This window comes from Hemibagrus wyckioides, linkage group LG15, assembly GCF_019097595.1.
Source record: "Hemibagrus wyckioides isolate EC202008001 linkage group LG15, SWU_Hwy_1.0, whole genome shotgun sequence".
Lineage (NCBI taxonomy): Eukaryota > Metazoa > Chordata > Actinopteri > Siluriformes > Bagridae > Hemibagrus > Hemibagrus wyckioides.
This window is the reverse complement of record NC_080724.1, coordinates 13,199,770-13,224,800: the sequence shown is the minus strand read 5'-3', so window position 1 is coordinate 13,224,800 and position 25,031 is coordinate 13,199,770. Positions and strand designations below refer to the sequence as shown.

Genomic DNA, 25,031 nt, shown 5'->3' with positions numbered 1-25,031 from the left:
GTGTATAAATGTGTTTGTGTGTAAATGTGTCTGTGTTTATGTGTAAGAATGTTGGTGTTTGTGTTGGTGTAGTGTTTGTGTGTAAAAGTTTTGGTGTTTGTGTGTAAATGTGGTGGTGTTTGTATTGGTGTGGTGTTTGTGTGTAAATGTGTTTGTGTGTAAATGTGTCTGTTTGTGTGTAAATGTGTTGGTGTTTGTGTATAAATGTGTTTGTGTGTAAATGTGTCTGTGTTTATGTGTAAGAATGTTGGTGTTTGTGTTGGTGTAGTGTTTGTGTGTAAAAGTTTTGGTGTCTGTGTGTAAATGTGTCTGTGTGTAAATGTGTTTGTGTGTAAATGTGTCGGTGTTTGTGTGTAAATGTGTCGGTGTTTGTGTGTAAATGTGTCGGTGTTTGTGTGTAAATGTGTCAGTGTTTGTGTGTATATGTGTTTGTGTGTAAATTTGTTGGTGTTTGTGTGCAAATGTGTTGGTGTCTGTGTGTAAATGTGTTGGTGTTTGTGTGTAAATGTGTTGGTGTTTGTGTGTAAATGTGGTGTTGTTTGTATTGGTGTGGTGTTTGTGTGTTAATGTGTCAGTGTTTTTTGTGTGTAAAATGTGTTTGTGTGTAAATGTGTTGGTGTTTGTGTGTAATGTGTCTGTGTGTAAATGTGTTGGTGTTTCAAGAAGCTTTTTTCAAGAAGCTTTTATTGTCATTTCAACCACATACAGCTGGCGCAGTACATAGTGAAATGAAACAACGTTTCTCCAGGACCTGGTGCTACATAAACAAACAACAAGTTCAACACAAAACAACAAACACCACCACAGAGCTAGGACAGAAGTTTGTCTTAGCCATGTAAAGTGCACAGTGTGCAGCTAGGTGCAAACAGAGCATAGACAAGACAGTGCAAAAAAGACAATAAATACAATAAAGACAACACAAAAGAACACAGGACACTTAGCACCGAAAAGAAATAAAAGAACGTGTACTGGAATGTAAGTGAAATAAAATAGATAAAGTGAAATGATGTAAAAAAAAGTATTGTGCAAAAATATTGTGCAAAAATACACAGCAGCGGTTGAGGTAGTGCAAATAGAATAAACATAAATATAACTATAGCAGCGGATGACAGGTATAGGTAGTGCAGTAAGTAATGAACAGTATAAATTATGTGTGTGTGTGTGTGTGCGTCCACACAGTCAAGAGAGTGTGTGTATCTGTGTGTGAGAGAGACAGAGAGTTAATATACAGTTCAGTCCTGAGTGAGAGTGTGTGTGTGTGTGTGTGTGAGAGAGTGTAGAACAGTTCAGTCCTGAGTGAGAGTGTGTGTGAGAGTGTAGAACAGTTCAGTCTCGGGTGTTGAGGAGCCTAATGGCTTGAGGAAAGAAACTGTTACACAGTCTGGTTGTGAGGGCCTGAATGCTCCGGTACCTCTTTCCAGATGGCAGGAGGGTGAAGAGTGTGTGTGAGGGGTGTGTGGGGTCAGCCACAATGCTGTTGGCTTTGCAAATGTAGCGTGCGGTGTAAATGTTTGTGTGTAAATGTGTTTGTGTGGTGTTTGTGTGTAAAAGTGTTGGTGTTTGTGTGTGAATGTCTCTGTGTGTAAATGTGTTTGTGTGGTGTTTGTGTGTAAAAGTGTTGGTGTTTGTGTGTGAATGTCTCTGTGTGTAAATGTGTTGGTGTTTGTGTGTAAATGTGTCTGTGTGTAAATGTGTTTGGGTGTAAATGTGTCTGTGTTTGTGTGTAAATGTGTTTATGTGTAAATGTGTTGGTGTTTGTGTGTAACTGTGTTGGTGTTTGTGTGTAAATGTGTTGGTGTTTGTGTGTAAATGTGTTTGTGTGTAAATGTGTTGGTGTTTGTGTGTAAATGTGTTGGTGTTTGTGTATAAATGTGTCTGTGTGTAAATGTGTTTGGGTGTAAATGTGTTTGTGTGTAAATGTGTCTGTGTTTGTGTGTAAATGTGTTTGTGTAAATGTGTCAGAGTTTGTGTGTAAATGTGTTTGTGTGTAAATGTGCTTGTGTGTAAATGTGTTGGTGTTTGTGTGTAAATGTGTCTGTGTGTAAATGTGTTTGTGTGTAAATGTGTCTGAGTATAAATGTGTTTGTGTGTAAATGTGTTGGTGTATATGTGTAAATGTGTCTGTGTTTGTGTGTAAATGTGTTTGTGTGTAAATGTGTTGGTGTCTGTGTGTAAATGTGTCTGTGTGTAAATGTGTTGGTGTTTGTGTATAAATGTGTTTGTGTGTAAATGTGTTGGTGTTTGTGTGTAAATGTGTTGGTGTTTGTGTGTAAATGTGTTGGTGTTTGTGTGTAAATGTATCTGTGTATAAATGTGTTTGTGTGTAAATGTGTTGGTGTTTGTGTATAAATGTTGCTGTGTGTAAATGTGTCTGTGTATAAATGTGTTTGTGTGTAAATGTGTTGGTGTTTGTGTGTAAATGTGTTTGTGTGTAAATGTGTCTGTGTGTAAATGTGTCTGTGTATAAATGTGTTTGTGTGTAAATGTGTCTGTGTATAAATGTGTTTGTGTGTAAATGTGTCTGTGTATAAATGTGTTTGTGTGTAAATGTGTTGGTGTATATGTGTAAATGTGTCTGTGTTTGTGTGTAAATGTGTTTGTGTGTAAATGTGTTGGTGTTTGTGTGTAAATGTGTCTGTGTGTAAATGTGTTGGTGTGTAAATGTGTCGGTGTTTGTGTGTAAATGTGTCGGTGTTTGTGTGTAAATGTGTTGGTGTTTGTGTGTAAATGTGTTGGTGTTTGTGTATAAATGTGTGTGTGTGTAAATGTGTTGGTGTTTGTGTGTAAATGTGTCGGTGTTTGTGTGTAAATGTGTCTGTGTGTAAATGTGTTTGTGTGTAAATGTGTCGGTGTTTGTGTGTAAATGTGTTTGTGTGTAAATGTGTCGGTGTTTGTGTGTAAATGTGTCTGTGTGTAAATGTGTCGGTGTTTGTGTGTAAATGTGTTTGTGTGTAAATGTGTCTGTGTGTAAATGTGTTGGTGTTTGTGTGTAAATGTGTTTGTGTGTAAATGTGTTGGTGTTTGTGTGTAAATGTGTCGGTGTTTGTGTGTAAATGTGTTTGTGTGTAAATGTGTTGGTGTTTGTGTGTAAATGTGTTTGTGTGTAAATGTGTTGGTGTTTGTGTGTAAATGTATCTGTGTATAAATGTGTTTGTGTGTAAATGTGTTGGTGTGTAAATGTGTTGGTGTTTGTGTGTAAATGTGCTTGTGTGTAAATGTGTCTGTGTATAAATGTTTGTGTGTAAATGTGTTGGTGTATGTGTGTGAATGTGTTGGTGTTTGTGTGTAAATGTGTCTGTGTGTAAATGTGTCTGTGTATAAATGTGTTTGTATGTAAATGTGTTGGTGTATGTGTGTAAATGTGTCTGTGTTTGTGTGTAAATGTGTATGTGTGTAAATGTGTCAGTGTTTGTGTATAAATGTGTTTGTGTGTAAATGTGTTGGTGTTTGTGTGTAAATGTGTCGGTGTTTGTGTGTAAATGTGTTTGTGTGTAAATGTGTTGGTGTTTGTGTGTAAATGTGTCGGTGTTTGTGTGTAAATGTGTTTGTGTGTAAATGTGTTGGTGTTTGTGTGTAAATGTGTTGGTGTTTGTGTGTAAATGTGTCTGTGTGTAAATGTGTTGGTGTTTGTGCGTAAATGTGTCGGTGTTTGTGTGTAAATGTTTGTGTGTAAATGTGTTTGTGTGTAAATGTGTTGGTGTTTGTGTGTAAATGTGTTTGTGTGTAAATGTGTCGGTGTTTGTGTGTAAATGTGTCGGTGTTTGTGTGTAAATGTGTCGGTGTTTGTGTGTAAATGTGTTTGTGTGTAAATGTGTTTGTGTGTAAATGTGTCAGTGTTTGTGTGTAAATGTGTTGGTGTTTGTGTATAAATGTGTTTGTGTGTAAATGTGTTGGTGTATGTGTGTAAATGTGTTGGTGTCTGTGTGTAAATGTGTCAGTGTGTAAATGTGTTTGTGTGTAAATGTGTCAGTGTTTGTGTGTAAATGTGTCTGTGTGTAAATGTGTCGGTGTTTGTGTGTAAATGTGTTGGTGTCTGCATGTAAATGTGTCTGTGTTTGTGTGTAAATGTGTTGGTGTTTGTGTGTAAATGTGTTGGTGTTTGTGTGTAAATGTGTCTGTGTGTAAATGTGTCGGTGTTTGTGTGTAAATGTGTCCGTGTGTAAATGTGTCGGTGTTTGTGTGTAAATGTGTTTGGGTGTAAATGTGTTTGTGTGTAAATGTTTTGGTGTTTGTGTGTAAATGTGTTGGTGTTTGTGTGTAAATGTGTCCGTGTGTAAATGTGTCGGTGTTTGTGTGTAAATGTGTTTGGGTGTAAATGTGTTTGTGTGTAAATGTTTTGGTGTTTGTGTGTAAATGTGTTGGTGTTTGTGTGTAAATGTGTCCGTGTGTAAATGTGTTGGTGTTTGTGTGTAAATGTGTTGGTGTTTGTGTGTAAATGTGTTGGTGTTTGCGTGTAAATGTGTTGGTGTTTGCGTGTAAATGTGTTTGTGTGTAAATGTGTCGGTGTTTGTGTGTAAATGTGTCCGTGTGTAAATGTGTCGGTGTTTGTGTGTAAATGTGTCCGTGTGTAAATGTGTCGGTGTTTGTGTGTAAATGTGTTTGTGTGTAAATGTGTTGGTGTTTGTGTGTAAATGTGTTGGTGTTTGTGTGTAAATGTGTCTGTGTGTAAATGTGTCTGTGTGTAAATGTGTCTGTGTGTAAATGTGTCCGTGTGTAAATGTGTCGGTGTTTGTGTGTAAATGTGTTGGTGTTTGCATGTAAATGTGTCTGTGTTTGTGTGTAAATGTGTCTGTCTGTAAATGTGTTGGTGTTTGTGTGTAAATGTGTTTGTGTGTAAATGTGTTTGTGTGTAAATGTGTTTGTGTGTAAATGTGTCGGTGTTTGTGTGTAAATGTGTCTGTGTGTAAATGTGTCTGTGTTTGTGTGTAAATGTGTCTGTGTTTGTGTGTAAATGTGTTTGTGTGTAAATGTGTCTGTGTGTAAATGTGTTGGTGTGTAAATGTGTCGGTGTTTGTGTGTAAATGTGTCGGTGTTTGTGTGTAAATGTGTTTGTGTGTAAATGTGTTTGTGTGTAAATGTGTCTGTGTGTAAATGTGTCTGTGTTTGTGTGTAAATGTGTCTGTGTTTGTGTGTAAATGTGTTTGTGTGTAAATGTGTCTGTGTGTAAATGTGTTGGTGTTTGTGTGTAAATGTGTTTGTGTGTAAATGTGTCGGTGTTTGTGTGTAAATGTGTTTGTGTGTAAATGTGTTGGTGTTTGTGTGTAAATGTGTTTGTGTGTAAATGTGTCAGTGTTTGTGTGTAAATGTGTTGGTGTTTGTGTATAAATGTGTGTGTAAATGTGTTGGTGTTTGTGTGTAAATGTGTCTGTGTGTAAATGTGTTTGTGTGTAAATGTGTCTGTGTGTAAATGTGTCGGTGTTTGTGTGTAAATGTGTTGGTGTTTGTGTGTAAATGTGTTGGTGTTTGTGTGTAAATGTGTTGGTGTTTGTGTGTAAATGTGTTGGTGTTTGTGTGTAAATGTGTTGGTGTTTGTGTGTAAATGTGTCTGTGTGTAAATGTGTCCGTGTGTAAATGTGTTGGTGTTTGTGTGTAAATGTGTCTGTGTGTAAATGTGTTGGTGTTTGTGTGTAAATGTGTTGGTGTTTGTGTGTAAATGTGTTGGTGTTTGCATGTAAATGTGTCTGTGTTTGTGTGTAAATGTGTCTGTGTGTAAATGTTTGTGTGTAAATGTGTCCGTGTGTAAATGTGTCGGTGTTTGTGTGTAAATGTGTTTGTGTGTAAAGGTGTTTGTGTGTAAATGTGTCTGTGTTTGTGTGTAAATGTGTTTGTGTGTAAATGTGTCGGTGTTTGTGTGTAAAGGTGTTTGTGTGTAAATGTGTCAGTGTTTGTGTGTAAAGGTGTTTGTGTGTAAATGTGTCTGTGTGTAAATGTGTCTGTGTTTGTGTGTAAATGTGTCCGTGTGTAAATGTGTCGGTGTTTGTGTGTAAATATGTCGGTGTTTGTGTGTAAATGTGTTTGTGTGTAAATGTGTTGGTGTTTGCATGTAAATGTGTCTGTGTTTGTGTGTAAATGTGTCGGTGTTTGTGTGTAAAGGTGTTTGTGTGTAAATGTGTCTGTGTTTGTGTGTAAATGTGTTTGTGTGTAAATGTGTCTGTGTTTGTGTGTAAATGTGTCGGTGTGTAAATGTGTCAGTGTGTGTGTGTAAATGTGTCCATGTGTAAATGTGTTGGTGTTTGCATGTAAATGTGTCTGTGTTTGTGTGTAAATGTGTCCATGTGTAAATGTGTCGGTGTTTGTGTGTAAATGTGTCTGTGTGTAAATGTGTTGGTGTTTGTGTGTAAATGTGTTTGTGTGTAAATGTGTTGGTGTTTGTGTGTAAATGTGTTTGTGTGTAATTGTGTTGGTGTTTGTGTGTAAATGTGTTTGTGTGTAAATGTGTTGGTGTTTGTGTGTAAATGTGTTTGTGTGTAAATGTGTTGGTGTTTGTGTGTAAATGTGTTTGTGTGTAAATGTGTTTGTGTGTAAATGTGTTTGTGTGTAAATGTGTTGGTGTTTGTGTGTAAATGTGTCTGTGTGTAAATGTGTTGGTGCTTGTGTGTAAATGTGTCCGTGTGTAAATGTGTTGGTGTTTGTGTGTAAATGTGTCCGTGTGTAAATGTGTTGGTTTTTGTGTGTAAATGTGTTGGTGTTTGTGTGTAAATGTGTTTGTGTGTAAATGTGTTGGTGTTTGTGTGTAAATGTGTCCATGTGTAAATGTGTTGGTGTTTGTGTGTAAATGTGTCCATGTGTAAATGTGTTGGTGTTTGTGTGTAAATGTGTCCATGTGTAAATGTGTTGGTGTTTGTGTGTAAATGTGTTTGTGTGTAAATGTGTTTGTGTGTAAATGTGTTGGTGTTTGTGTGTAAATGTGTTTGTGTGTAAATGTGTTGGTGTTTGTGTGTAAATGTGTTGGTGTTTGTGTGTAAATGTGTCTGTGTTTGTGTGTAAATGTGTCTGTGTGTAAATGTGTTGGTGTTTGTGTGTAAATGTGTTGGTGCTTGTGTGTAAATGTGTCCGTGTGTAAATGTGTTGGTGTTTGTGTGTAAATGTGTCCGTGTGTAAATGTGTTGGTGTTTGTGTGTAAATGTGTTTGTGTGTAAATGTGTTGGTGTTTGCATGTAAATGTGTCTGTGTTTGTGTGTAAATGTGTCCATGTGTAAATGTGTCGGTGTTTGTGTGTAAATGTGTCCATGTGTAAATGTGTTGGTGTTTGTGTGTAAATGTGTCCATGTGTAAAGGTGTTGGTGTTTGTGTGTAAATGTGTCTGTGTGTAAATGTGTCCATGTGTAAATGTGTTGGTGTTTGTGTGTAAATGTGTCCATGTGTAAATGTGTTGGTGTTTGTGTGTAAATGTGTTTGTGTGTAAATGTGCTTGTGTGTAAATTTGTCTGTGTTTGTGTCGGTCTTTTGGTTTTCCTGTGATTGTGTTTAAACTTAAGTATATTTGTGATACTTGTGTCTTGAATTTGTTAGTATTTTAGCTTGTAGCTTATTTTGGTTTTCAGTGTGTTTGGATGTGAAAGCACGGTTCGAGTTGACTGTGTTGGTGTTTGTTAGCGAATAGCTGGAAGTGTGATGGTGTTGTGCTGTAAGCAAACTTGTGGTGTTTAAATTCATAACTTATAAAACTCAACACACTTTCAAATTTCACAAAAAAAGCAAAATGCAAAAAATTCCGAACAGCACTGCACTGAGGAGTGTGTTAGTGTTTGTAACGTGGTGTTTTACTACATGGTGTAGTTTACTGTTTTATAGTCTTGCTGCTCCACTCTACCGTCCACACAGCCCCAGACGTCCTCCTGCTCCTCCATATCACATTTCTAAAGAACATCACAGCAGGTGTTCATGATCTTTGTGTGTGTGTGTGTGTGATTTTGGCACAAGGTATCTGGATTATGTCAGTGAGGAAAGCAAAGCTTTCAAACCTTCAGGCCAGGATTTACAGACCAGCGAATCTCCTGCAGTGTGGAAAGGACAAGCAGCTGAAGAGAAAAATCTGAAAATCGTCATCTCCTAAAGAAGGTCACACAAAAGATGTGCACAGAGACATTTAACAATATAAAAGCTATAACTATAACTATAAAACTATAACCATGTTACCATAGCAACACACAACAGCCTTATTACTGACTTCACTTTTTGCCAGTAATAAAGTCTCACCTGTTTTACGGACTCACCTGCTCACCTAGGATTAGTGTCTCACCTGCAGACTGATCAAATTAAACTCGAGTCACAAGTCAGCAAATTTGGGAAAAACCTGGTCAGCACCTGTTAATGAATCTCACCCTTTACCTGAGATGAGTGAGTTGGGCAGGTGAATGTGATCCCTGTGTTTAAAAAAAAGAAATTCAAAGCTGGGATGATTTGCCCATAATGCTCTGGAACAGTGTGGAATGGGGTTGCGGAATATTGTAACTGACAAGCGTCTCTCTCTCTCTCTCTCTCTCTCTCTCTCACACACACACACACACACCACTTAAACTCCCCACATAACTCCGAAGAACACCAGCTAATCACCTCGCAATAGGTGTTAATGTGTGTGTGTGTGTCCAGGAAAGTGACGAGCTGAAACTGAAGCTGGAGGATGTGGGTTTCACAGGAGGACGAAACCAAACCTCTAGAAGGGTATAAAAACACATCGCGCGCGCTCACGGTAACTCACTCCAGAGCGCCGTAGAGCAGCGGGGAACAGCACGGGCTCCCCATACACATCACGGTGTGAGTGCGCGCGAGTGTGTGTGATGTGAGAAACATCCCTCAAGTTAACAGTTGACATGAACACCTGAATCTCTGCTACTCAGTGCGCGCGCTTACTGAAGCTGCTCTTATATTTTATTTTTGGTTCACAGTTTAGTTGTTTATTTTTATTCCACCATGCGGACATGCACGTGGGGTTTCTTCACGCTGCTCGCGGTACTTTCCTTCAGCACGAGCCAACCGCACAGCCACTTCACCGGAGTCACGAGGACACGTAAATACCTGTCTAAGGTAAGAAGCGCGCGCAGATACAGAGCCAGGGCAGAGCGAGCACGTGCCGTTAGTTCCAGCACAGAGATCAGATTATTATTAATTATTATACTCCATATGTAAATCTTTACGGATTTCATTGACGTCTAATCAAACTTTGTAAAAAAAAAAAAGAAGAAGATGCACAACAAACACAACGCATCAGATTGTATTCTGTGACATGATTTATAGTGCATCATCATCAACATTATGATCATCATCATCAATTTATTTTAATGTTGAATAATATAATGATAAATACATTTTAATGTTCAGTTAAAATTGTGATATTGTGTGGTTTATTATATTATATTATATTATATTATATTATATTATATTATATTATATTATATTATATTATATTATATTATATTATATCATGGTAGTTGAGTCAGTAGAGTCAGTTTTCTTCACTGTGTCTGTGTGGGTTTCCTCCCACTGTCCAGAAACATGCAGGCCATCAGATTGGCTCAAGTAGCCCTTAATTTGTGTGTGTGTGTGTGTGTGAATTCTGTGATGCACCATGTCACGCCTCATGTCTGTGATCCTGAGTTCTTAATGAAGATGACCGAATGATGTCAAATCCTATTACATTATATTATATTACATTACATTATGTGTGTGTGTGTATATGAATTCTGTGATGCGCTGTCACGCCTCATGTCTGTGATCCTGAGCTCTTAATGAAGATGACTGAATGATGTCAAATATTATTAAATTATATTATATTACATTACATTATGTGTGTGTGTGGGTGTGTGTGTTTTAGGCTTACTTCTGCAGTGCAGATAGTGAATGTGAACCAAGACTTTATTGCCAGGCCCCAGGTCATGCCCACTCTCAATGTTCGCCCTGTAAGAGAAGAGCAAGGCGTTGCCGTAGAGACCAAATGTGTTGTCCTGGAAACGAGTGTCGCAATCGTAAGTAAATTGTGCAGAAACTCCACACAGTACCAAAATAATGTGGAAAATAACATCAGCCTTCAGTATGACGAATTTGGATAGTTTATAAATAAATATGCAGAATATATAAATCAAGTTGTTTTTAAATGTCACATTTTCTGCTCTTTCTCTTACACACAGATGTGTGCAGTCGAATTTCAGCACGAGCTTCAGCAGAACACACTCCAGAACAGAAGAACCGAATCCACAGCTCTTCTGGACGCCTAAAGAAAAACAGGAAGCTCAACAAACTACGCAAAGGTGTGTGTGTGTGTGTGTATGTCAGCTTGTGTACACTATTACACAGTATTAAAGAATTATAGTGTGTGCATGTGCGTGTGTGTGTGTGTTTTAGGTGAATTGGGCGCACAATGCGTGCGCTCAGCTGACTGTGGGCATGGCCTGTGCTGTGCACGTCACCTGTGGAAGCGAGTGTGTAAGGCGGAGCCTCAGGAGGGGCAGGTTTGCTCCAACCCCTGGCGTAGGAAACACACACACACTGGTCACACACTGGAGCTGTTCCAGCTTTGTCCCTGTGCAACTGGCCTTGAGTGCAGGACACAGAGTCACACACCAACACACACTAACACACACAGCAACACACACCGACCTGCTGCTGCTGTCAGACTCCACACCTGCCAACTACTCTGACAGGCAGACAGAGAGAGACAGATAGACAGAGAGATGGATTGAGAGAGACAGACATTTTAATGCTACATTTTTGATTGTGTACCAACACAAACACGAAATATCAACGACGCAACACAGAAACAAATCAACCCATCAGCAGATTGTTTCTAATTTGCATATTCATATCCCTAGAGTTTTTAATGAGGCTAAATGTATAGAAATGTTTCTGTATTCAGCTAGTGTTACTCAATAAACAGTTCATTATTGTAGACAGATACAGTAATCCCCCGCTATATCGCGGTTCATTTATCGCGTTCCCGGTATATCACGGATTTTTATTTGGAACATAAATTTTTTTTTTTCGCGGATTATCCCGGTATATCGCGGTATCCTCAAACTTTATAGTGAATTGTTTTTATGTTGAAATAAGGTAATTAATTAATAAAAATATAATTAATAATTACAAAATGTAAACATTAATTGAAAATGAAGTAAAATGTTAATAAGAACACGTAGCGTTGTTTAGGAAAGCGCGGTGCGGGGATGCTGAAAATCAAAATACATCACGGAACGAGTCCGGCCAATCGGAATGCCCCATTCATTTAATGGGGCATTAAATGAATTTAAATGAATTAAATGATTGGCTGCTGGCTATGGTGGCAGTTGGGGAAGGGGAAGCAGAATTCTCCAGCATCCCAGTTTTTCGCGTGTCACTGTCCCGAGTGTTTCGTTTTGTTCTGTGTACGCTGTATTTTTACGGTTTTTCTGCAAGCTCTATTATGTCGCCCAAACGCTCTGCACCTTCTAAGGCTTCTGGCAAGGAACATAAATACATACTTTACTCACTATAAATGTGATATTTCTACGAATTTACCACAAATCCATCTCACTATATGCTTGCAAATGTTTTCTGTGTGTGTTTAAAGAGTGTGGGAGGGTAATAATAAAAAAAAAGCATCTGGGGGTGGCGTCCGTGTATCGCGGATTTTTGTTTATCACGGGTGGTTTTGGAACGCAACCAACGCGATAAACGGGGGATTACTGTATTTTGATTGGTTTAAAAACGTGTGTGTGCATGTTACTGCAGTGCTTATAACAACACAAAGCTGTAGGTCAGTCTGCATTATTATTATTATTATTATTATTATTATTATTATTATTATTATTATTTGGTGAGGTCCAAACATCTGAGAGCTCAGAGAATTGGGGAGAATGGGAGTTCTCCCATTTAAAACTGAAAGTTTCTGGAATATTTAAAGCAAAAAAAACCCACAAAGAGTTCTATCTTGTGTATACAATACTCAGAAATTACATTAATCTGCATATTTCTAATATTCTGTTTTTCACTGCAATAGAACCAACAGAAGCTCTCAGACACTAGACACACACACAGTGTGTCATGTAATTTCTGACATCTCATAAATCAACTCAGGGTGAGTGTTCTCTGATCTCAGTCAGGGGACTGTGTGTGTGTGTGTAGCCTCTAGAACAGATACAGTATAAGTGATTTAGGATCTCGTCGTTTGATGTTTTTCTCTGAGACTACTGACCTGGTAGCTGGGTAACAAGCTCATGTGTTTAAGCAGCTCTGTGAGAGGATTTGGTTTCTACAACATATTTATATACATTATATACCTTATATATCTTACATATGACTATTTTGAAAATTCACCATTACAGAAATTATTTGTTTATAATTTCATTGATATAAATGGAATAATGTTTAGTTACTAATTACAGTAATGACCCTGGAGCAGGTGAGCAGCTGATTATGAAAGGTCTTAATCACACAGCAGGTTTTATTCATTTCTGTTTATTAAGAAACTTGTCATTATTATCCGAAGACATTTTCACTTCCCATGAGCGTAACACTTACAAACTTACAGTTATTACTCTACCGAAATGTACAGCAGGTATTTACTCACTTTTCTGCCTTAATGTGTTGTATATTACAGCTGTTTTTGATGGTTACCATGGCAACAACAAATTCCATTTATAAATGTTTAAAAATCAGCCCTTTTGTGACATCATTATTAATCATTATTAATTTTTCTTGTCCTTATTCTACCATACGTGTTGTTTGCTGGTAACCATGGTGATGACCGTTGCGCTTTACTTGATCCCTCCGTTGCTGATAGTAGGCGCTCTGCAAAGGCCCTTCCCCCTGACCTCAAAGCCCACACCTCTGTAAGTGGCCACGCCCCTTTCATCAATGCGTAGGTCAGGGAGTAAACGTTCCCAAACACGCTGCTTCGGGTTCAACTCTCTCTCTGCCTCACCTCCACGTACAATCATACAAAAAAACAAATAATAAATATAATAATAAATCTTATTATTCTCTCTCTTTATATATAGATTTAGATTTATTTGATTGTTGGCTGGTTGGTGTGTGTGTGTGTACGCTTGTTTGTCAATACCTGGATAGATCTGGAAATTCACTCTGTCTCCAGGCTGAGCTGTAGTGGGTGGGGCTAAAGGCTCCATCCTGTGTTGATTGACAGCACAGAGCACTCGAGCCTGAGATTGAACACCACGCACCTTCACGGGACGAACATTACAGAGGAAAATCGCCAGAATGTCCTGCAGCTACACACACACAAACACACACACACACAGTAGGACATCATATAATGATTAACCTGACAGATGTTATAGAAGATTCTCACATAAAAATGTAAAACATGAAACTGAAGCTATTAACCCAGAACTTTATAACCATTTAAGATACAAAAGTAATCAAAGAACTGAGCAGCCAATCACTTTAGTGCTTTTTAAAAAAAACATTTATGTAGAAGACGGTGCATGTGTGTGTTGCTGTCTGAGTGTGTGTGTTGCTGTGCGTGTGTGTTGCTGTCTGAGTGCGTGTGTTGCTGTGTGCGTCTGCATGTATGCGTGTGTTGCTGTGTGCGTGTGTGTGCACATCTTTATTGTGAGCATTAATAAAGCCTGACTCTGACCTGCTCTGAAGGCATGTGATTGGCCAGTTCGCTGACCACAGTTCTGGGTGCGGAGTCTCCCACATCCACTTCCTGTACATAGAGTGACTCTGAATCCGGATGTTTCCGAACCCCCAGGACGCGTCCGATCCTCAGGTCCAACCAGGAAACATCGGGCCTCTGTTCACGCTCCAATCCACCCACTGCCTCAGTTCCCTTAGAAGCTCCGCCCACTTCCTCTCGAACCCCTGACACCGAGACACAGAGGGAGGGTAATCCCCATGCACGTTCAGTATGTGTGTGTGTGTATGTGTGTGTGTTACCTCGGCGGTTCCTCCTCCGTCTCCCCTCACTTTGTGTGTTATTTCTTTGGGGTTTAGATGTAGGTTCAGGTGGAGCAGGAATCTCCGAGACAACGGCCTTCATCGCAGCTACTGATGCAGTCAGGACCTTCTCCTGATGGAGCTTTACTACACACACACACACACAGTAATTTTGTCATCATATATATGAGGGGTTTGTGTGTGTGTGTGTGCGTGTGTTCGTACCGGCTTTCTTTCTCTGTGTCTCCTGCAGTTTCCTCTTCAGCTCATCGATGTCTTTCTTCAGCTTGGAGTTTTCCACCAGCAGCTTTTTCTCTTCTCGAACCGTCGAATGCAGCCCTAAACACACGCGCACACACACACACACACACACACACACACACACTTGATAAAGTGCATGTTCACGGGTTAAGTGTGTGTGTGTACCAGAGTGCTTACACTGACACTCTTACCATAAGAGTAACCAGGTTTGTTTTTTGCTTGTCTCTGGGTTAAGCCACGCCTTCTGGCCACACCCCTTAATCACAGTTTGTTTGTTTCTCATTGTTTTATTTCACACCAATCAGATTCATTAGATTTTCTGCGAAGCCTCAACTGCTCTCAGTTGTATAAATGAGAAAAAGATAAGTTGGCTATAATGCTATAAATGTGAAGTTTATGGAGTAAAAGAACATTACTCTAAGCTGAGCAACCAGGTAACCATGGCAACCAGGTACTCAAGTCAGTGTGAGACGGAAAAATGAATGCTATTATGAGATCCACGTATTGTGCCTTCACATAGTGTGTATGTGTGTGTGTCCGTGTGTGTGTCTTACTAGCTTTTTCCTTGAGCAGGTGTACTTGCTGTGTTAAGAATTCCATCATCTGTTCCTCTTCTTTGGGGTCAAATGTTAGGTCGGGAGGCAATTCACCTTCCATCACTCATACACACACACACACACACACACACACACACACAAAGGAAGACTGGCATTAAATTAAATATATCACAAGAAGTAATGAGAAAAGAAATATATCACAAACTCCAAACCCTGTGTGTGTGTGTCTGTGTGTGTGTGTCTGTGTGTGTGTGTGTGTGTGTGTGTGTGTGTGTGTGGGTAACTGAGTACACACACAGCAGCTGTCACCTCCCACCTGTCAGGCCAAGCAGCACTATAAATACACACACTGAGACTTTCCCTGTGGTGACATCTCTGTGCTAAACACACTTTTACCTCACTGCATATTTATTCAGACTTTTAATGAACTCGTTATAAATCCTGCCAGTGACTGCATGCTACACATCACACACACACACACACACACTCAGTTTAGTGTCCAATCACTTCACTTTAGCTTCCTCCAGGTCATCAGTGTACAAAAAACAATCCTGAATTGCGCTAGCGCTGTGTGTGTGTGTGTAACCATGGAGTACACTGAAATAAAAAGAATCATATATAAGTAGACATCTCATTTGGAGGTATAAACTCCAGCTCATTTGAAAAAGCATGTTGTTTTGCTAGGTTGCTAACAGCTTGTTATGCTGAACAGAGTTGGCCTGTTTGCTAAAGCCAGGTTAGACTAGCATGGATTCCAGAAGCTAACGGAAATTTTCTCTGCGACAAATCTAGCTACAAATTGTAGCTAACGTTAAAGATCACTGTTACAGACACTGTGTGATGTCTTCAGGGGAAGTGGCATAATTTTACTCATCATTTCATGAGATCATTTCGTATTTTTTAATCCTTGTGTAGATTTAAAAGTAGTGTTTAATAACTTTCTTATTGTGAGTTATTTTAAGTATTTTTTTTTGGCAGAAAAGTAAGAGTCAGTTTTCTCACCTGAGCAGGATTTTGACTCAGTGTCAGCTCTTTATGTGTCAGTTTGCACAACACATTAATAACACACTTATCCTTATTAAACATGCAGTAAATTTACAGTAATGGGTGCTGAGGATACACACACACACACACATCAAATGACTCACACATCAAATGATGTAGAAACCTAGAAATTGTTAATAATTCAGTTGTATTGTGTGTGTCTGTGTGTGTGTGGACAGTTACCTGTGTGAGTGTGTACCGAGCTTCACAAGATATGTCCAGCAGCGTTGAGGGACCAGTGGAAAGAAGCCATTCAACTGAACACCTCACTCACACACACACACACACAGGGAGTCAGCATTCCAGATTTGAAATGTTGAGGCACATGTTCTTGGTATCAGATTCCCCCACAAGCACGAGCACACACACGCACAATAGTTCTCCTCTCAGCTGCCGTGTGTGTTAGGGTGTGAATACTTATGGACGCTGATATACTGTGATATTTTGAAACAGTTATAGAGATGTGTTTGTTTTCTGAGAGAGCAGGAGCACAGACAGAGAGAGAGAGAGAGAGAGAGAGAGAGAGAAACAGAGAGATAGAGACAGACAGAGAGAGACAGAGAGAATGGAGCAGATTTTTTGCAGGCTCCAGGCTGAAAAACCCCGTCAAAAAAACTGATTAATTCTGAGTGATTGAGTTAATGGGTTTATATGTGAAGGCAGTGTGTCTCTGTCGCCCCCTAGCGGTTGTCTTCAGAACTCTATTCGACTTCGCCCATTCCCATGGTAGTGAAGGGGAAATTAACCAAACTGACTAAAGTCACATCACAGCATGTTATTTTGGGGGATAAAATTCTGATGTTTCACTTGAGTCGATACCCAGTATTACTCCTTATGATGGATGTGTTGAATACGTGGATAATGATCCTCATGAACACACACACAGACACACCTGTTGCTCAGATTGATATGTAAGGGCTACTTTTGTATTGATTTAACTAGCAAAACAGTGTGAGTGAATGAAGTGACGATACAAACCAAGGCTGCTAAAACTAGTTGATTGTTTATGATTTACTCTAGGATATTAGCTAACACTTGTAGTAGCTTGGTAAGATGACTCCTTTTAAAACAAACTCAAAGCTCTAAACTCGTTTCACTGTCTTTCAGTTGCTCTGGCTCCATCTTTCACCTACTGAAGAAGCTCAATATGGCGTCTTTTAGATAAAATAAAGGCTCGCGCACTGGCAGTAAATGGCGCCGTGTTTTCCACTCAGATTAACATCACTGGTTTTAACAGATCAGCTTGTGAAGCCGGAGTGTGCTCTGTAATGACTCAGCACAGACACCAGGGGGAGACAGACTGCTGAATGAGCACAGGTCCACGTCAACGCGAATTTTCCGTGCAGATGCGCGACATCGTCAATACTAGGCGAAAATTTGTACACCCGTGCTCAAAGATTTAATTATCATCAGTACATTTATTTTGAATATTTTAATAATAATGAAGACATGACATCTGGAATAACACATTATTCACTTCTAGTAATGAATGAAAGAAAACCTCATCCTTAATGTTTAATAATAAAATATGATGAGGTGATTGATCACGTGACGTGAGCAGTGTCGCCCCCCCCCACACACACATAAGGAAGGAGATAGAGGTCATGTGTCATGACTTTTCAACCTTAAGGTTTTGCTAAGGTGCGCAGTGGAACAAAAACACACATTAGGTTGAGTGATTCATGCACACACACACACACACACAATTTCTCTCTCTCTCTCTTAGTGTGTGGGCGGAGTTTAACAGTCTGATGATTTATAGAGCACACCTGCTTTAATCTCAACACATAATTTAATAGTGTGTGTGTGTGTGTATGTGTTTAGACACATTCCAGCAGACTCACAAGATCACACACACAATGCCTTGCTACTACAGAGAAGGCTGGAAAATTTATGAATTAATAAAATGCATTTGAGAGAGATGAGTGTGTATCTTTCAGTAAATAATTGTGTGTGTCTGTGTGTGTGTGTGTGTAACAGGGTTTCGCTCTGAAAGCATTCCACAGCTTAACTGGTTAAAGACATATTAGACACCCCCACCCCCACCACACACACACTTTCTGTGCTCTGTAACCCAGCTTGTAAAATTTGTCTTCATTATGTGACACACTGCAATAAAAACAAGGGACTATTTTTAAAAAATAATAAAATGTATGTGATTTTATATGTTAATGAGCAGAAAGCAAAAATATAAACATCTGGTAATTCAGGAACAAGTTACGTTCCTGTAGTCCTGAAATCAGAAACTCTTCCATTTCATTTTGTAAACACTCCTGTGTTCCTGTAAAATAGTTCCCAATCCATGAATAAGTTCCTGTGTTAAATAAATGCTCTCCTTGTCCATGTTCCTTTAAAAAAAAAAGTTCAAGTTCCTGTATCCATGAAAAAGTTCCTGGAAGATTATTCCCATGCTCCTGTAAAAAGTTCCTGCCTTAATAAAGTTCCTGTATCCATGAAAACATTCCTGTGCTTTTTCTTATGTCCATGAAATAGAGTTACATGTTAATAAATGAACTTTAGAACATTAGTTACATCCTGCACAGCAACACAACAGCTAATAAGGCAAAGTGCTTTTATTGAACTCTTTGAATTGTAATATTTCCATGGTCCTGTATGTGGACAGATTTCATCCCTCGCTCTGCTTTCGTTACTGATTCTCTGCATAAACCTTTTTCTTTCAAATAAAGCAGTCTGTTTTCTGCATGTTGTGAAAAAGTTCTTTACTCTGAACTTTTTAATCCCAGAAGAACTTGTACCACAGAAGTCCACAGTGATGTGTGGTATCCATGGTTACCATGTGGAGTGGTCAAGTGTTAAAGTCAAACCTGAGGTCACATCTGTAATAATTAATAGCTCCGGTGTGTGTGTGTGTGTCAGTCTTGTCCTGTGTTACTGCACACTCCTTTGTGTATGCTCACATCATCAATGGCGATCTCTCCGCTCTGCCCCTTCCTCCTCTCTCCCTTAAACACCACCTTTAACACAAGGGATAACTCAGTGTTAATACATCAGTAATACACACACACACACACACACACACACACACACACACACACACACACACTTACACTTTCAATGCCCTGCCCCCACAGTGTGACTTGTGTATGTCTCCACCCTTGCCCGCCTGTCCTCGTCCAGACTGCTGGACTGTAGCCCCACCCCTTTTTCACAAACACCTGCAGTGAGCCAATGAGAAGCCCTTGGAGGCGGTGCCTAAATATGAGGCAAAGATCTCTCCCTTTCCAAGGTGGAGTAGTGGGTGGGGCTAAAGAGATAGTAAGCCGTGCCCCTCTGAAACTTCTTCCTGTCTTTGGCTCTGGTACAGTCAGGTACCGCCCACCTGAGGATGAGTGACAGATCGATAAGTAATGAGAGAGTAAACATGGTGTAATGGGATTAGTTTAGACAAGTGACCAGTCAGAACAAAGAGGAAGTGGAAAGTGAAGGTCCTGTGTTTTTTTCTTAATTAGAAAGCAGTGCTCTTAGCAGGCTAATCAAATCTAGAAATTAAATTATTAACTGTTATTAAACTGTACTTTCATAAGGTTAGTAAATTAATTAAAAAAATTCTTATTGTACCTGAATCTGTTATCATCTGTACATTATTTTAGCATGAACTATACAGCTAGCAAATGTTGATATTTAGCTAGCTAGGTATGGTGCTGTAAGTTAACAGGAGCTTTGTTCTGATTGGTTGCCTTACCGCGTGGATCAGTTACAGTCTCCCAGCGCAGATCTCCTTCCCGATCCGTCATCCAGCTGCACACACCCTGATCAAAAGAGCAGCTCAAAGAGCCAGCAGCTAAACACACACACAAACACACACACACAGTTGAGTGTTTATAGGGTTTAAGGGCTTGGTCAGGTGTAGTGGTGTGAATCTCACCTGGATCATCACGTGCAAAATCTGCCGTGTTTCCCAACTCAATATCATCAAAGTCCAGCTCGAACACGTTCTGCTCTGGATTCCTCGGAACTGGAGAGAGAGAGAGAGAGAGAGAGAGAAAGAAAGAAGTGAAAAGCGCTAGAGTGAATGAACTGTAGTGATGTCATATGATAGAGTAACAGTCCTAAAACTTTCGGAAAGTTTTGACCCTGAGGGTGTGGGGTACAGGTCTAGAACCGGAAGTGCTGGGGGTGGGGGGTGGTGTGGGGGCGTTGGGTTTCTGTATTAGGATACTGAACTCTGTTTTAGACTCATGCTTGACTGTAATATAAACAAATGAAGCTGTGATGGTTGCCAGATCCTCCACTGTGACACCTTCTCACTTTACTGCAGTCTAAAACACAGACCAATCTCCTAATATGGATAAATACGACCCCTGTGTTTGTGCGTGTGTTCTCTCACTGTGCACATCTCCCCTTGGCCTTTGTGTGATCTCCTGTATGCGGTTATCCAGAGTGGTACTGATTGTTGCCATGGTGGTGGTGGTTGGCACTCCTGTTGTAGCCACAGTGGTTGGATTTGTTGTCATAGTGACAGTGGTTGGTATTGTTGTCGTAGTGACAGTGGTTGGTATCTCAGCAGTGGTTGGCACTGTACTAGCAACAGTGGTTGGTGCTGTTGTTGTAGGTACAGTGGCTGCTGTTGTACTAGCAACAGTGGTCAGAACAGTGGTCAGTTCTGTTGTCATAGCAACAGTGGTTTCTGCTGTTGTCAAAGCAACAGTGGTTTCGGCTGTTGTCATAGCAACAGTGGTTTCTGCTGTTGTCATAGCAACAGTGGTTGGTGTTGCTGATGTAGGGAATGTGGTTGGTGTTGTCGTGGTTGTAGAGGTTGTTGAAATAGTTGTTGTTGCTGAGGTGGTGGTGGTTGTTGGTGAAGTGGTTGTTGCTGTGGTTGTTGTCATAATGACGGTTGTCCTGGCTGGTTTTTTGGTTGTGGTGGGTGGGCTTGTAGTCAGGGGAAGTGTTGCTATGGTGATTTTAGTTGCAGGACTGGGTGTTGTAAATGGTCTGGCTGGATCAACAGTCACTGTAATAACAGCTGCAAACAAAAGAACAGACAAAACTATCAGTAACTAACATTAAGGACAGACACACACACACACACACACACTTACACTTGCAGTCATAGCTCCACCCCCTGGTCCCAAGTTTACATCTGCACTTTTTGGAGTCTGGCATTTCATGGCAGGGGTTGTTCTTATCTAAACACACACACACACACACACAGACACACACACACACTGTAATATCTGTAGAAATGAACACTGAAGTTAGTACCTCAGCATGTTGTATGGTTTGATGTGTGTGTGTGTACCTGTACACTGGTATTTGCCATTGATGTAGCGCAGCTCAAAGCCCGTGTGACATTTGCAGATGTAACTGCCAAATGTGTTTACACACTTCCGGAACCTTGGACACTTGGCCACACCCATCACACACTCATCAATGTCTGAGAATACACACACACACACTAGCATCATATGTATTTGTGTAATGTAAGTTTGTTCTATATAGACATCAGATTTGACGCACCAACACATGTCCTGCGGTCGGGGCCAAGCCGTAACCCTGGCGACGGGCATTGACACATGACCACTCCCTTCATCACCGCACAGCCGTACTGACAGTTAGCCATCGCACATGTCTGGGTGTCTGCAATAATAATAACAATAATAATAATAATAATAATGTTGAATAAATAAATAAGTAACAGTGAAGCAATTTTGTAAAGCACACAAACGGGCACTACACACACACACACAGACACACAGAGTGTTAAATGAAGGTTAATTGGACAGACTGACTCCTGCAGATGCCGTCGTGGGTCAACATGTAGCCGGTGAGACAATAACACTTATAACTGCCCACCATGTTCATACAGCGGTGTTTGCAGGGCCGCGGCTTCAGCCCACACTCGTTCACATCTACACACACACACACACAGGGAAAAGAGAGAAAGTGTGTGTAACTGTTACATACATACACTCAGTTCACATCGAGCACATAGACACATTCACATGAATGACATTAAGTTTGTTGTCTAAACACACACACACACACTATATACAAGGGAACAAACATTTACATGATCATTGTCTAGAAGCACTGAACTAGTGTGGTACAGTCTGCATGTGTGTTGGGGGTGTGTAAGGTCCACAGGTATGACAGGATTGTATTTTGAAGCTGCATTTTCCCCTTCAGCTAGACACACATACACACACACACTCATACCTTGGTTGCAGGTCTTGCCCGTGTATCCCTTGTGACAGCGGCACTGATCTGGACCAACACACTCTCCATGCTTGCAGCCCAACTCACACACTGCTACAGATCAAAGAAGAATGTTAAATCAGTATTAATGAACTTAACCCAAACACACATACACACACACACAAACACACACACACACACAAATAAGTCAGCCTGCTGGAATACACAAATTCTTGATGTGTGTGTGTTTGTGTGTATGTGTGTGTGTATCCTTACGTTTGCACTGTCCCCAGCTCTCTCGTGTCCAGCCCCAACAGCAATCCACTCTGTTCCCGTAACGGCAAATCCCACCTGTTGACATCTCCCGCATGTCCCACCTTTCACAGAATAGCAGCCAATCAGATAAATCTGATAACACTCTCACTTCCTGTTTCACCTGTTAGTCTGACCGCTACTGTTGTTGATTGTGGGTGTGGCCTGTAGCTTCTACAGCTAACTACCTATCTTAAATAAGTTTTTGTTTGATTTACATATAACATGCTCTACTTCATGCTAGCTTCATTAGTTCACCTGTTGCTTTGTCCTTCGCTAGTGTGAACACAGGGTGACATTATACACTGAATTATTCTCTTTCACTAGACCCTAGAGCTGTCTCGATCTCTCAGCAGCTTCACTGTCAACATGTTGCTTTTAGTGTGAAACTGAAGAAAACTTCAACGTACTACTGCAAACATCTTGTCATCTATGTGATCATTTCTCAAAATGGAAGACGAGTTAGCATTTGATGCTAAGTTTGATAACAGTGTAATTTTTATTGTTCTGACTCTTAGTAATTTCCAAACACATCTGAGGTAAATGGGATGTTTCTGAGGATTCAGTTTCATTTCCTCTGTCACTGTGCTACATGCTAGCTAGAGAAATCTCTAGCCTCAAACTAGCTAGGTTATGCTCAGTTTCCTAGCAACAGTTTTCAAAGCATTTTGTTTCTCAGGTCAAAAGCACGATTTTACAAGTCCTGTTACAGGTGGAAATAAATATTTCCTCATAAATTTTGGAAGAGTAGAAAATAAATAAATAAACTATTTTTCGACTCAGCTCGCTTGTAATTAAAGCTCCAGCTGCCGATTCTATCAGTGGGTCTTGGTGTGGTATTTTTATTCCTGTCATTTCCCGTGTTTTTTTTTTTTTCTTTTTATCCGCAGGCGTCTGCTATGCTGTTGTTAAAAACAGCTCCATGTGCTGCACATATTTCTGCGCTGGAGCTCCTGTATGGACTTGAGTTTCTCAGCAACCTGACGAGCTGTCACGACCCAGCACTTTCCGCTCACTGAGAAAAAAAAATGTATCCATCCCAACCCCCCACATGGAGTGTCTCCCTCACACACACACACACAAACTTCTCACTAGTTCCTCAATTGTTGAGTCATCTATAACCTCGTTGACCCCTGAAAGAACAAACATTAACTCTTCCAGGTAATATTTTCTTTTACTTGATTCTGAGAACTTTGTGGCCCAGAGAGCGTTTAGATTTATGTTCACTTATTTGACGGATGTGAAAAGAGAGAGGATTCTAGAGAGAGGATTCTGAGGTAACAATTTACTATTTAAACTTTGCTTAGTGAATTGTGAAAAGGGAATAGATGCTAGGCTAGGTGGTGGTTATGAAATTAGCACATGGATAACTCTGTTAAGAGAAATCAGCTGAGATTATGAGAATGAGAATAAAACTCATAACCTTCCTCATGCAGAATGAAAACCACTGAGCCACTAACTTGCAGACACGTTAGTATAAAACGACATGTCTGTGTTGTGTTCTATATTCAGTTTTATTGAGGAATGAAAAACTCCTTCATGTGGTTGAATGTCAGGCCATGTTTCAGTACGGTGTTTGACACGCCCTTGTCCACTTCCCCTTGCTGAAATGATCTTAAGGGTTGTGTCTTTACTTTATCACCCTGATCATGATCTGAACTAAATCAGGACTCGAGTCACATCTTTCTAGACTTCAGACAAAGGATCAAAGTTCTCAGAAGACTTCTAGGGGAATCTAAAAAGCTCTGAGATGTTTCTGGCAGCAGCAAAAAGACAAAGGCAGCTCTCTTTCACTCTCCCTTCCACTGGACACAGAATGACTCAATCCCATCATTCTGTTCACCTCTGAGAATCTGCCTTGCTGTAGAGTTTTAACGACAACATTGTGACCACTTTAAAAAACTGGGGATTAAGTTTAGGAAATTGTTGTGATGTGAAATTCAGAGACTTTCAAAGTATTTCAATACTTTATTACAACACACACTGTACAATAAAGAAATATATAGAACTTCTATTCTTTTCTGTTCTAATCTTTATCCACACAATTTAATTTTCTCTAAATGAATAAATATCAAGATATTACTACAAACAAATAAAAAAACACTCTCTTCTGTTCTATTTGGTAACAATTCATTATTTAGTAACAGTTTAATAACTCCGGTACTAGTCTACTTCTCTCTCTCTCTCTCTCTCTCTCTCTCTGGTACCTGTGTTCCGTTAAGACTTGGTCGGGGACGCACGCGCCGCTCAGCAGCAGCAGTAGCAGTAATAATCCCGGGATTTTCTCCTCCATGCCCGCGGAGCTGCAGTGATTCCTCTCTACGGGACACACTCCATCACACACACTCTATCACACACTCCATCACACACACATCCCACAGGGCGCTCGGTTATTGACCACGAAACCCCGGAGAGCAGCACACGCTGATAAACCCGTTCAGTGTGCGAGACGTACGTCCGCTGCTCAGTAAACGCTGTTAGAGATAAACACGGCGTTTGTGTGTGTGTGTGAGACAGAGAGAGAGAGAGAGAGAGAGAGCTCCGCGTGTGTGGAGCGTGAACACACTCCTCCCATTGACAATCAGGTGTACTACTTCAGGCGCGCGCACGCACACACACACACACACACACACACCGAGTCTGTAATTAGGCTATATGGTGTTTTGTGGGAAAGGGGAAGTGTGTCTTCACTGCATCCTGTTCTCATAATTACAATCCACTCATATATCTGTTGTCAGAGTATCTCTCTCTCTCTCTCTCTCTCACACACACACTTAAGGTTACTTTGCCAAAATGACTTCAACATCAGCACCAAATAAAAAC

At 40.2% G+C, this 25,031-nt stretch overlaps 3 protein-coding genes across 4 annotated transcripts; 1 reads left to right on the top strand and 2 right to left on the bottom strand.

The window, feature by feature from the left end:
• The first annotated feature begins 8,549 nt into the window (after window positions 1-8,549).
• On the top strand, window positions 8,550-12,458 carry LOC131366395 (dickkopf-related protein 2-like). Its single transcript, XM_058410849.1, has 4 exons — window positions 8,550-9,027; window positions 9,815-9,965; window positions 10,128-10,247; window positions 10,342-12,458. The coding sequence occupies exons 1-4, from the start codon at window positions 8,914-8,916 to the stop codon at window positions 10,635-10,637; spliced, it is 681 nt and encodes a 226-aa protein (XP_058266832.1). The 5' UTR covers window positions 8,550-8,913; the 3' UTR covers window positions 10,638-12,458.
• A 32-nt stretch (window positions 12,459-12,490) lies between these two features.
• Window positions 12,491-16,035, bottom strand: aimp1b (aminoacyl tRNA synthetase complex interacting multifunctional protein 1b). Its single transcript, XM_058410848.1, has 7 exons — window positions 15,921-16,035; window positions 14,691-14,795; window positions 14,101-14,214; window positions 13,876-14,022; window positions 13,574-13,800; window positions 13,034-13,202; window positions 12,491-12,895 (listed from the first exon to the last, which is right to left on the bottom strand). Exons 2-7 carry the CDS (start codon window positions 14,791-14,793, stop codon window positions 12,729-12,731), a joined length of 927 nt encoding a protein of 308 aa, XP_058266831.1. The 5' UTR covers window positions 14,794-14,795; window positions 15,921-16,035; the 3' UTR covers window positions 12,491-12,728.
• A 1,253-nt stretch (window positions 16,036-17,288) lies between these two features.
• Window positions 17,289-24,764, bottom strand: LOC131366392 (nephronectin). Of its 2 annotated transcripts, none has more exons than XM_058410847.1 (12): window positions 24,416-24,764; window positions 22,173-22,273; window positions 21,918-22,007; window positions 21,491-21,610; window positions 21,219-21,338; window positions 21,001-21,135; window positions 20,801-20,887; window positions 20,086-20,724; window positions 19,624-19,713; window positions 19,441-19,539; window positions 18,806-19,077; window positions 17,289-18,712 (listed from the first exon to the last, which is right to left on the bottom strand). In XM_058410847.1, exons 1-12 carry the CDS (start codon window positions 24,499-24,501, stop codon window positions 18,611-18,613), a joined length of 1,941 nt encoding a protein of 646 aa, XP_058266830.1. In that variant the 5' UTR covers window positions 24,502-24,764; the 3' UTR covers window positions 17,289-18,610. The 2 variants fall into 2 exon arrangements, with proteins under 2 accessions (XP_058266830.1, XP_058266829.1); XM_058410846.1 differs by having other exon boundaries at window positions 21,918-22,010; window positions 24,416-24,756.
• Window positions 24,765-25,031: the final 267 nt, after the last annotated feature.